The 13,521-nt window shown below is 38.4% G+C and overlaps 1 protein-coding gene across 1 annotated transcript in view; it reads right to left on the bottom strand.

Annotated features, from left to right (window-relative positions):
• LOC117824070 (kelch-like protein 29) overlaps positions 1–13,521 on the bottom strand; it is a 148,007-nt gene that overhangs the window by 48,656 nt on the left and 85,830 nt on the right. The window contains exons 5-6 of the mRNA XM_034699435.1: positions 4,270–4,408; positions 396–592 (exon numbers count right to left, since the gene is read on the bottom strand). Coding sequence (XP_034555326.1) covers positions 396–592; positions 4,270–4,408 — 336 coding nt within the window. The remainder of the gene's footprint in view (positions 1–395; positions 593–4,269; positions 4,409–13,521) is intronic.

The following is a 13,521-nucleotide window of genomic DNA, read 5'->3' as shown; positions in this document are numbered from 1 at the left end:
TCCATTTTCCACATCTTCTCTAAGAATAAATCTGTTTGGCCCTGTCTCCATCAAAGTTCAGGCCAGATAATTTGACATTAAAGTGACAATTGCTACCTGACCTTTTCATAAATCTGCTCTGGTGCCTTGCCCCGTCCAATGGGACAAGATCAGAGGCACCATGCCCGACTACGAGCGCCAGCAGGCGAGGTGATATGCCAGAGACAGTGTGGAAATTACTTTCAGTGCAAGATGTTCTGTCAGGTTGGTACAGCTGAGAATACTCAAGGCTGTAAGGGGGCATGTAGCAAAAAAGGTCACACAGGAATATCTGAGCTTGCTCATACACACTTGCTATAAGCAAACAACACTCACCTATACACACATACACATTTCTTATCTTTAGCTGCTCATACCTAGGAATGAGACGCAGACTTTACAGAAGGTGTTGAACTGGAACTTGTTGGCGGCCTCCAGCAGCGTCTTGGCATTAGCCGAGTTGATGACCAGCGATCCTGTGTAGACAAACTCGAGCAGCAGCTCTAACACGTCGGCGTTGATGTTGCTCATGTTCAGCTCCAGCATTTCCCCTCTCCTCGTCTCTCCCAACGACCTGATCAACCAATCACAGCAGAGAAAGGAGAGTTAGGGATGCTGTGAGAGGGAAAGCAAAGAAACAAGATAAAAAAAGGAGAGGGGCACAGATGCAACAATAACACCCAAAAAACACTTGGGTCGGTATGAGAGAGTGGAGAAAATAAGAGAATCATAATAGAAGAGGAACTTAAGTGAAAGAGGGACCGAAAAATAACTTTGGCTGGTTTCTACTTTTCTATGGCGCTGGCATAGTGATACTGTGTTGCTGCATCTGAAACTAAATTTCCTCTCTGAACAAAGATTGGGTAAAAAAGAACACATTGCTTTGGTTCATGCTTTTCACGTGTGTTCCATGTATGTAGTTCAGAGATGGACATGCACAAAAGTACATATGAGCAATTAGACAGAAAACAGAGAGAGTGAAAGTGACAGTTCAAACACTGACATTTAAGAGGATGCTATCACTGTTTGTAAATCTACACGGCTGCTGTATGTGCCTGCATGCGTGCCTGCCTGCGTGCCTGTGTGCCTACGTGCCTGCCTGCCTGCCTGCCGGCCTGCCTGCCAGCATGCATGTGTGCATGCGTGCCAGCGTGTCTACATGTGTATGTGCGGGCTAGGGAGCAGTTTTGTAATGGGGGGGCTCATGTCCACAAATAACCCAGCTGAAGTGCCCTCTTTGATTCCCCCACAGAGGATTTAGTGTTAAAAAAGGACCAAATGGTCACATGAATATTAACCAAAATGCAGGGAATTAAGTGTTAGATATTCAAAATGTCCAGGGGGGGACCACTAGACCCCCTTCTTGTTACATCTGCCTCAATATGTTTAAATTAACTCTAAACTCTGTGTTTCAGGGGTTTGACAGGAGATGACCAGTTTCTTCTTTTTTGCCCCTGCCCCTCGAGCAGCCTGAACCTGAGTCACTGCCCGGAGTATATGGATGAGCAAAGTATGCGGAATATGATTCTTGGAGGGGGTCTGCTTTCAGAAGTGGGTCATGTTGTGACTTCACCAGGATGAGATGGTTATTAGTCCACATGTAGGATCCCCCAGTGAGATGTAAAATAGTTAAATATCACCTCACCACTGATGTTTAATGTCCCATGTGAAACAATAATCCACTCAAGGACAAACTAAATGGAATCACAGCTCTGCAGACCACATGCCCCGACTACTATGTCTCTCTTCCTGTTGCTATAAACATCAATATAAAAATTGACCTCTATTAAGATGGATGGATGCAGTTTGCATTTGTCATTCATGGTAATACAAAGATAAAGCTCTGTTTCTGTGTGTGTGGGTTTGTGACTGATCTGTGTGCGTGTAGGGTTTGTCTTTTTTTACATAGGAGCCAGTTTTTGGTTTATAAGTCATGGCAAACATCCAGCATTTGGTGAGACACAGACAGAAAAACAAACATGAAGAGACATGTAGATTAAACTGTCAGGGTGAAGATGAGAAGAAGGGTGGAGGGGAGGATGAGGAAGTGGCTAATACAAAAAGGGAGGCAGGGTTAGACGGTCCTTCCACAAAGTGCCAGCAGCCATCCTTCTGAGGGAAGAGTTGAGTTTACTGAGCCTTGGTCGTTTTAGTAAGAGATGATACCGGTCCCTGACATTGGAAAACAATTCCACCACCAAACAGAACCTTTGTCCCCACTGCATTTCTCATCAGCAGCCTGTAGTGTGTGAACTGAGACATAAGTTGTCATTTTACAGAACAGTCAGGAGGCGAGAGAGGAGAAGGACATCTAAAAATAAAATGAAAATGAAAATGACATTTGTCTCTGGACGGACTTTGGCTGGAATAACAAGGGAGAACTGTTTCACTGCTGCAAAGCAAAGTGTTATGGAGTGAGTAGGAGGACAAGAAAGGGAGGGAGTGTCACCCAGCATTAAAGTGATTAAGGGGGAAACATAGAGGAAGAAAGAGCTAAAAATAAAGAAGAGCATACTTATTAATCTGCGTAATTAGTGCAACAGGAACCAGCCTGATGGTAGTTTGTGTCGTCTGAGAACTTATTTTATGGTAATTACTTTTTCCTCAAATCTTTTAAAGAGGTAGATATTTATGTTTGCCTACGTGTTCACTTGAGACACAGAGGAAGAGAGAAAGGAGGGTGAGGGAGGAGAAAAAGGAAAAGAACACACTCAGGAAACAAAATCTGTTTGTGAAAATTGCAGCACTTATTCAAGAGGAAGTCTTAAAATCAGCAGTGACCGTCATAATGATAAAGGATCTGTAACACACACTCTAACCTACACACACATGCACACATACGCACACACACGCACACATGCACACACGCACACATCCCTAAAGCATCCTTCAACCTACAAAAAGCCCATTTACAGAGAATACATTAAGCCTGTTCTTACAAGACCGTATATTCTGTGGAAGTGCTCACACTGCAGAGACATGTTCAGACGGAGTATTATTCAAATTAACGAGCTGCACTGTATGGGCTAAAAATAGGTTGCAGTTACATGTTTTCTGACATCATCTGTCAGCAAGAAATTATAGAAATAAACAAATCTAATGTGTTTTTTTCACAGCTGGGAGCCATGTTTTTCATTCTTGTATTGAGGCCACTGTGTTAAAACAATAACATCAGGTGTAATAAAGGAAACATCAAAGCTATATGTCCAGAAAAGAGAGTCCAGTTAGTCAGGCCAAAGGACATGACATTTGGATAATGGACTTTTATTTGAAAAATGTGCATTTTTTTTAGGCCTGATGACTGAAATATGGAAAAAGATCCATCTTCAAGGGGTTCAAATTGAGATCAATGGTGCTTAGACACTTTTGTTTTCATACAAGACCTGCTGATTCATGGTTAGCGAGTAATTTACCTCAAAAACTAACAGCTTTGGTTCAAGATTGCTTTCAAACAAGTCAAAAACACCTGCAAGGATTTAAAGTAAGGATGAGAATTGTGAAAGTAAGACAGATAAAAAGACAAATAAGTGTGAGACAAGACCTTAGACTCATACTCATGCATACACACACACATTTAGAGACACTTTATAGTGCTAGATCCAACATAAACAGACTTTCACACACACACTTATATGCACACAGGATGTAAATAATAATAAAAAAAAGAAATTCCAGGAAACAAAATCATTATCCTGTGAATGTGGAAGTTCGGTAAGTCTTAAATGTCTTTTTATTCTTTGCATATGAATCTGAAATGACTTTTTCATGACACTAATCCAGGTGAAATAGCATGTGAAAGGCTGTTTTTGAAGCTAAATCTCAAGAAGTAACAGATGTAAAAAAAAAAAAAAAAAAAAGATTCTTCAGAGACAAAAAATGTGTGCCCACTGAAGACAGTTTGACTTTGGTGAATTACCACCCAAAGTGTAAAATGTTAGTTTGATTTGTTTTCACTCTTTTAACACATCCCGAGTCAGATAACATTTTCTCTGCTCATTAAAATGGAAATGTGGTTAAACCTCCTACTTAGAGAGGAAAGAAATAAACAAGGTTTGACCAATATTATCTGTTTTCAGATACATTCTTTGAGCAGGAAGAAGAAGGAATGGCTGCTGGCCCTGTGCTAGGAACCAAAGTCTTCACACACCTGCAAGAGAGAGAGGGGGGAAGGGAAAAAAGCAACACAAATGCGCCCTATGAAAAGAACAGACTGGATCAAGAGCTGGAGGGAGGAGGGAAGAGAAGGCAAACCTTTTCACCAGGTCCTTGAAATACAAGCTGCAGGAAGCTAGAACATTTTGGTGGACTTCAAACTCTTTGCCATCAACTATTATTTTCAGGTCTGTAAACTCTTTCGCTCTGCGCTGCTGGTTCAGCTCCTTCAACATCTCTGTAGAACAAGAAAAAGAAACACACAACAATACAATTGGGTTTAGCAATGTTCACTCTCCCATTCATAGATACATGAGCAATGACAACAACAAGAAATACAATATTCAAAAGTGTAGATTTTGTGACAATATTAATGGACAGTGTTAAGACTTTTGTCATAAGTGTTGTGTTTTGATCAAACGTTTCAGCAAAGGGAAAATGAGACATGAATATAAATATGTAACAGAAAGGCTTGTATGTTACAGAATAAATAATTAGGTCTTATAGTATTTACTGGACTGAGATATATGCAACATCCAAAGCATGCTTGTGGATAATATAGGACTAAAAATTTGATCTTAAGCTATTATTACTATTGTAGAGACTCTTGAATAAATGTATTTGACCTCTGTTAATGTTCAGTGTCGGGCAGCTTATTCAATAAAAACAATATGAATGAGATTAATAAGCATCTTAAAGAGACGTGGGCTGAAAACAGAGACTCTATCGATGCATTATTCATACTGCAATCAAATTCTTTAGCTTCTCATAAGTGCTTTACACATGGAGCAGTTGACCTTCAGAAGTCACTCAGTGTGAAAATAAATGCTTAACCCACTTCTCTCTGTTGCTTTTTGGAAAAAAGCACAACAAAAAAAAAAACATTCTCATCTCACTGGGGAAAAATGTGGAGAAAAAATGCTAGGGGCAAAGTGTATGTTATTGAAGGCTGTGGTACACAATGAGTGGTATAATGTGGTGTAACAGCTCCATGTCAGGCCTGGCCTTACAGTAGCGTTGGGTCGGAGGCTCTTGTTTCTCTGCGTCTTAATGAGGCACCATGAGGGGAAGCTGAGAGGGGAAATCAGCGGTAGATGAGCAACTTGTTCTGCAGCCTCAGGAGGGATATCCAACACTGTAGCTCTGATAATCTGCTATTAACAATGCACCCAAAAGGAAACAGATTCAAATAGAGAGCTACAGACTTAATGTGGATTATTATGTAGGGGATAATGTATGGTTAGGTAGTTATGGGAAACATAATCCCAACAGGTTGAGAAGCGTAGGGGTGTTGTCCACCCTGAAGGGTTGGCAGATTTGCTGGAACTCTTTTCTGGGGGTTGATTTGACATGAAGTGTGATCAGTTTGCCTCTGGTGTTGCTCATGTTAGTGAAAGTTAATAACTGTAGTGAAAGGGTTTTGACTGATCAGAATCAAGCATCTTTCACAGCCAGAAGATCTGTAAGAAAGCTTGGTAATAAAGAGGGAGCAAGTTTCTATACTGTCAACTTAGAATTAACAGATTTTATAGAGACTGCAGACTTCGGGGAAAACATCTAATTGGCAAAAAGAACAGTTTGTGTGTAAGGGACATATTCCCTGCTGAGGAAATATAAGAAAGAAATACATGATGACTAAGATAAAAAAGAAGGTATCATTTGATCAGCTCTCCTTCCTGAAGATGGATATCTTCCATATATTCAGTGCAGAATGTTATTTTGCTGCTCATATTCAAGCAAAAGCTTGATCAACCTAACTTTATACTGAATGCAAGGAGGAGGAGGACACAAGCCCACAAAAAGCTTTTGTGGTAATGCTTCCTTGCAACATGTAACCTTGCCGCTACCGCTGCAAGCAAGATGTGCATGTAGGACATTTGATTTATTCCCATGCCAAACCACTGACAGTGGAAAAACTGATTATTTTTTCAGTGACACCCATTGGTGCTAAAACAAATGTTGGGAGTCATCATCATAAGAGGTCTGAGGGCACACCTGATTCGAAGCAAATATTTAATTAACCAAGAAAAACACTCGGCCCTCATTTTGACTGAAATATGCTCTCATTTAGCACCTCCTTTGTCATGGGCTCAGCTCTGAATTCATTCAGCAGATGAAATTATACAGAACAAATGCACATGGCAAAAGGTGCTATTCAGAGGCGCTCTTTGAAGGATGCACTGCTCAGAGGAAAAGCTTTTACCAGAGTTTCTGCACCACAGAATTAATGAGCAGAAAGAAAATGACCTGGTTATTAAACATGCTGAATACAGAAGAGGAGAGAAACACATTAATGGATCCTGTTTTGGATAAAATGTCAAAAATATTGTATTCAAATGAAATTAAAAGCAGCATGAGTTAGAATGAGCCGTAAGTATACATGCAAACACAAAGGCTGGAGTCTGCCTTGGCTTGATCCATCTATTTTCTCCGTTTCTCTTTCTTTCTGTCAGCTATCTAATTACTATGTAGGTACAGACTGAGAATAGTGAACACAGTCAGTTTGAGTTCACATTAGTGAATATCCAGCGTCCAATCGATACGCCTGTCACCTTCAATCAGCCCCACAGCTTACCATCCGTTTACCCCGAGAATAGAGCAAGTGAGAGGAGGAGAAAGAGAACTCAGCCTGTCAGCGAACAATGGCCGCCTCCCTCACAGCCGTGCAGACACACCTGAATGCCTGATGGAAAATATAATTGTTGCCCCTCAGACCACCTCAGTGACACTAGGAACCATGAAACTACACATGGCTTCCACATTCTCCACTTTAGCATGGAGAGTGTGAGACCGAGTTCAATGGGACTATAGTTGCTTTGTAACAGCAGACATCTCAATACTATTCCTGATTAATCTCTTGAGGGGAGACCACACAGATGATGATGTAGTGTGGGTAGTTTTGTTAGCAGAAAGTTGCATCAGATATGGTATGAAAGTTCTAGGGAATCTAATGGGATATCAACAGTGATGAAACATGCTAGCATAATGTCTGCCTCATATCTGTTCACTGTAGTAGCGAGGGCATGAGCTGGCTCTGCATGATTGGTTGACACAACACAGGGTGAATAGAAACAGGGTTTACTCTGCTGCTCAGCCTGGTAACTGTACCGAAAAACATCTGAGTACTGGAGCCAATGAGGGCCTGTCGGTCGATTCAAGTAACCAATCAGAGTGTGGCATGCTTTGTCTAAAATACTTTGTAGTAAATGTTATCACTAAACTGTGATTGGCTGCTGTGGAAGGGCGAGGCAGCATACTATTGGTTGCTGAGCTTTGAGTCATTTCAGGATTATACATTTATTTTACTTTCTACATGGACCTCTGAAGAGTCACCACTTTGTTTTTATGCTACATATTTAATTGCGATAAACATAAGGCTTTGTTATTTTTTGTATGTCTTTTGAATTACAGTATGCAAAATACTAGATGTGCTCAGGCAATGTGCATCAATGTCTTGATGTGACAGCAAAAATCACATTCTTCACTGACATTATGAGTTTTTTATATTCCCTTCAGAATATGAACCGCACAAAGATGTTTTGAATTTTGCACTGAAAAAAAAAATGTCCCAAATGTAATGTTTAATATAAAGAAAGGGTTTTCAAACACTAAACATATAATCAACAATAAAATAACTTCATGGGATGGCTAAGGTTTCCGTTGGGGAAGACACTGAACCCTAAATTACCCTGTTTATTATATCATAAAGACGACAAAATTAGTTTCTAAAACATCTCAATTTAATATCAATGTATTAAATATATTTGTATATACAAAAAGAGGAGGAGCACAATAAAAGAGACACCATTCAAAATTGTATTAGATTAGATGGAGGTAGAGGTCCTATTAGATATGTTTTCATGTTTTAGTCCCAATGTTCATTTGCCTGATAATGATTTTGATTTTGTGGAATTAAAATTGTATTATTTTTCTTATTGTATTTATTTAATCCTACAAGATCTTTATTCCAATTTTGGTCAGTTTGTTTCAGTGTTAAGAATTTTAAGGTTTGATGGTTTATCAAAGGTGCAAAATGTTTAGCAGGTCAGTCAGAAATCATGGAAAGCAATGGCAAGATTTCATAAAACAATATAAAAGCAAATGTTTAAATTCATTTAAAATTATTCATTTCAGTGCTCCTGTTTTCCTTCTTGTTTTTCAGATCAAACCTTGTTGTTTGTGTTTCCCATTCCAAATTTGGAAATACTATTAATTTCATTTTTTACATATTTGATATTCAACTCATATTTCAAGATCACCAGTTAATTTTAAATGTTGAATGGATATGTATTTTATAAACTTTTTAATAAAAAAAAACATCTGTGTTTAAAGATTTTCCAACATATCATTAAATATATTGTCAGAGTATAAAGGACATGTTTTAATTGCAATATGATTACTTTATTATCTCACACTGTGTAGAGAGGGGTCGGCAATAGATCTAATCCACATTGACATTTTACCTGTTTCTGAGGGATTTATTTATTAAAGACTTAAACTAGGCTTTAGTATCTGTTTTGCTATAAATTACATTAGATTGAATGTGCCTGTAAATCCAGCTGATCAGCTCCTTCTACTGTCATAAAACATATTTAAAGAAAGTAAATAAAAAAATAGTATGAATCCTTTTTTGTATTAATTTATAATATTTTTTTAATTGTCGATTTTTTTTTTTAACGAAAAGTTGCAGGATTGCAGGACGTCAATTTGAACTTAATTGGCAAGAATAACAATTTGTTCAAAAAAATCTGAAAATAACGTAGAAATGAAATCTGTATTTTCTATTCCATTTTATGACAGAAAGTAAGTATCTTTTTATTGTGGCTGGAAATGTTTTCAACATTTCAAGAATTTCCACCAAGTCCAGTTGCCTTTCTAAGATCAAGCTTTGAATTACCATTACCTTGATGACTGAGAGCCTTCACAGACATTTCAGCATTAATCTTGAATTAAAAATACATTTGATTTATCTAATTTTATCATAATGTTAGATTAATCTGGGAACGCATTTTACTTTACCTTGTAGTGTTTTCAGCCCTCATATATAAAAATGTGGTAGTCTCTTTTTAATCACTTGAGTAATGTTAAAATTTTGCAATTAGATCTGCAAAAGCTCTATTATTAAGTCTATACAATTATTTAAAACATAAATATATAAATTATTTTCTTAATGCGGAAATCACCAGATTTCCATTAGATAATAAATGGTTCTTCTGTCATTTCTTGCTTACAAATAACATTTATTTTTGTACAAATTTCTGATATTTGTGTTTAAACAAAAAACCAAAGAGGGGTTTTGAGCACTGTGAAATCACATTGATGTGATGTAAGACTTACTTGAAGACAAACATTGAATAAACTGATGCTTTTTAGGCCCCTCAGCGCTGGGAAGTTTGTTTTTAAAGTTAAAGTGGCTGAATGTCAGGCTTTAGTAGTCAATAAATGATTCTCTAACCTTTGGAATAAAATTAGTTTTTTATGAATGCAATTGTACAGATCTGTGTGAAACTCAGTGCAGCCTGTGTTTTTATTTCTTTGCTTTAAAAAGTGTGTCAAACGTATACCTCTGAAAATCAGGGCCTCATTCATTTTTGCAGACATCTCAACGGTCTGAGTCTACACAAAGAAAATTAGCACATAGAGACATCAGATGTCCTGGAGACTGTTGAGTCTCTATTCCCCGATTTCAGTATTTAAGGCAACAGTGGCCCCGAGCAGCCTTATAGAATAGTCCATGATGAGGACGCTTTTTATTCCCCCTGCACTAATCTACTGAGCTGAGCTTTTTGAGGCACAGCACTGCTGTCAAACAGCCTGGACAGAGCCGCCACAGAGAGAGAGCAGGCCTTGTGCCCCTCTAAGGCGCCGCTTTCTCAGATCAGCATGCAACAAAAAAAAAGAACCTGGAGTAAAGTACAGCTCTGGCTCTGCCCCTTCTGCACACTGTGAACCAAGGGTCAGATGTGCACACACACACACACACACACACACACACACACACACACACACACACACACACATGCACAAATGCACGCACGAACGCACTAACACTCACACTCACACACACACACACACACACACACACACACACACACACACACACACACACGGGAAATAAAAAGGCAGGCTCAGAGGTAAAAGAAAACAAACAAATGGGGCCCTGTGAGAATCTGTTGGCCTGCTGCAACACTTTAAAGGATGTGATGAAATGTTCTCTTGTTCTCTGAAAACAAATAAAGAAGGAGAAAATCTCTCTCTGGTCTGGGATGGCACGGTTACGTTCCCATTAGCCATGCAGGGTGGACAGAGGTGTATGACTTGTGGTTACGCTCCCTCAGAAAGGTTTTAGTGAGGGCAGCGCTGTATCTCATGCTACCTTCAGACGCAGCAGAAACAAGAAAATGCTGCAGACTCTTTAAAATTGAAAAGTTGCCTTTGAAATAAAGTATGAATATATTGTATGCATAAAGGTTACAAGTTATGCTAGTAACATTTCACAAGCAATAAATTTCAGTTTACGGTTCTTTTATGACATTGTAGCTCAAAGAATGGCTGATGCAGTCATTTTACACTGCTGTACAGAAAGAGCTTCAATTGAAGAGATACTGCTCCTAAAACCAACAACATTCACAGAGACAGGGGAGTTTTTTCTTTCTTTAACACAGTTGCTTCAGAAACTCTGCCGTGTTTCTCAGCATGTCAATGTTACATATATTCTAGTCAGCTCTTTTTGGCAGAAGAATGAATGAAACATTGCTGAAATTCCCAAAGATGCTCTCACTGCTGTGTTCTGTCAAATGTTCAGCTCCTGCTGACAGTACAAGTCCAAAAAACTGCTTCTAACAACATAATTCAACCATAATAATATAGTATATTTTGATAAAGCTTTAAATGGAAAAGGAATACGTTATCCAAAAAGCGATGAGAAACTGTTGATGCTCTGTGTCATAAATGTCACGTCTCAGTGCTCTGGGCATCACGGCAAGCTCAACATTTTCCTTACACATTCAACCTCCTCATTCGTAGGATTTATGTAATGTGAGTAAACATTGAGATATGCAGATATCACCTTGAAGGTAGCTCTGTGTTAATTTGTCAGGTTAATGCATTTACAAATGCATTCACAGATCAGTCTCTCACTCTGGTCTTGTCATGAGAAAAAACACTTCTAGGAGAGTAACAGCACATGCAGTAAAGTGAATGGAGAAAAACAATGGAAAACGAGACATGATGAAGATTGAATCAATAAGTAATACTATTTTTTTAATTTAAATTCACTGCCAACGTGATCATTACACTGAATGTTTCACCAACAGCTAAATGCAATGACGTCCAGTGACAGCCAATCCCTTAGCATTCCACATCATTACCAAAATATCAAAGTGTGCCACTTATTTAGGGAGTGCTTCATTGATGGTTTTTAATGAAACAATTACTCTAAAAATCTCATCTGAATGTTGCTCAAAATTGTTTCAGTGGCCAACAGATGTCTTTGCATTTACAAGAGATAGCAGCCTAATATTTCAGATGTAATGGCCCCGGATTACACAGTTTATTCTCCTCCATCACTCTGGGTTTGAGTAAAATGCTAGTCAAGTTAAAGCATTGAAGCACCACAAATGACTGGGTATTCTTCATCAACTAACAATGAATTTAGATAAATTAGCTGATACCAGCAATGGCTAATCATCTTCTAATAATTCACTACTACAACTTAATGAAGTAGTCTAAAATTCCTAAAGATTGAGAATCAATGCCTTACTATTTTTTTTTAAAAACCCCATCTGATTAGAAGTTTCTTTGGAAAGAAGAAAACTGCACAAACTTCTTACTTTTAAAACATGCTTTTGAGAACTGAGATAAAATGCTTAAGAAAAGCCTCTTTTCATTCCAGAGGCTGAGCTTAAACCTTGAATTTTTTTTGGATTGGCTTATTTGTCAGTGCCAAGAGGCAAGATGCCAACATGGATTTTGGTTATTTTTCCATTATAAAAAGTTTGCAACATGAAATTGTAAAAATGGACTGGGCCCCATCCCAGAGCAAAGGCTTTGCTGTAACATTAAGCAAATCTTCCCTGTCTGACTCAGCTCAGGGTTTAGTATTCAATTCACCTCACAAAAGATGACTGTCACTGTGCAGAAAGACAGGAACACCTATACAAAGTGACACAATGATAATGTCTGTCTTTTGTGTATGTAAGCTGTGAGCAAGTATGTAGGTCTTCCATATATATATATATATATATATATATATATATATATATATATATATATATACACCTTGATCCATGGTAGTCTTAGTCCTATTTCTACTACGTGATAAACCTCAGTGGATAAACAAGGCTAATAGAGTGAAATTAATCTTCTGGACAAGCGCCTAATGTATAAATATAGATGCAGCCTTTTGAAAAGGATAGAAACAAACTTTTTTAATTTGTTCTTTAACTTTCTTTCTTTTTTTGCAAGTTATATGTTTGGGCATTTTTTTCCTATAGGACAACTGAAGGGAGACAGGACATGTGGGGAGAAGAGAAATAGGGCAAGATATGGAGCAAATGGTCATGGCCAAGAGTTGAACTAGCAACTGCTGCAACAAGGACTACAGCTTCTGTACATAGGGCTCACACTTTTACCACTAGGGTAACAGCGCCCCCATTTGTTCTTTAACTTGAACCTTGAAAGTATCTCTGTCAGATTGAACTGAATCACTTCAGCTGTCACTAAGAATGAGATCTGACATCACTTCAACATCAAATATCAAACTTGCCTCCAAGACACTTGACCTGGACACTCTGGCATTTCAACATTTTAGTCTGAGCTCTCACAGACTGGATATTTCATATCCAAAGGCAGTAAGAGAAAACATGCATATGTTGTCTGCTTTTGTTGTGTAGAGTTGAACCTGTCAGTATACAAACTAACATGACATTGAGGTGTTGGGGTTTGTGCTTGTTGGTCAGCAGAGAATGTTGCTGTGGCAATAATCTTATTGTTCTGAAGCCAAATGTTTGGAACACGTGTGTGTGTGAGAGAGAATAATGATCAGCTCCAGCTTGTGCTAACACCTCAGCTTTTTGTGAGTTTGGTTTGTGTACTGTACCAGTTTTGCATTTGGAAAATACCCAATTCTGTGTGCTTCATCTCCAAGTTGACCCTCAACAGAAGGACAACCAGACACTCAAAAAACACACAAAAACAACAAAAAGAGATCTAATGTCAGTGTTGCAGTGTGAGATAAATGTCACATCTCTCCCTGAAGACAATGTGTATTTACTGGGTAACTTTGTGAATGTCACAGCAACTCGAGCAGAGGGTTATTGGTGGGGTTAGCTTGTATGTGGGAGTCCTCTC

Source organism: Notolabrus celidotus, chromosome 13 (genome assembly GCF_009762535.1).
Source record: "Notolabrus celidotus isolate fNotCel1 chromosome 13, fNotCel1.pri, whole genome shotgun sequence".
In the NCBI taxonomy this organism is placed as follows: Eukaryota; Metazoa; Chordata; class Actinopteri; order Labriformes; family Labridae; genus Notolabrus; species Notolabrus celidotus.
This window is presented reverse-complemented; position numbering and strand designations above follow the sequence as displayed.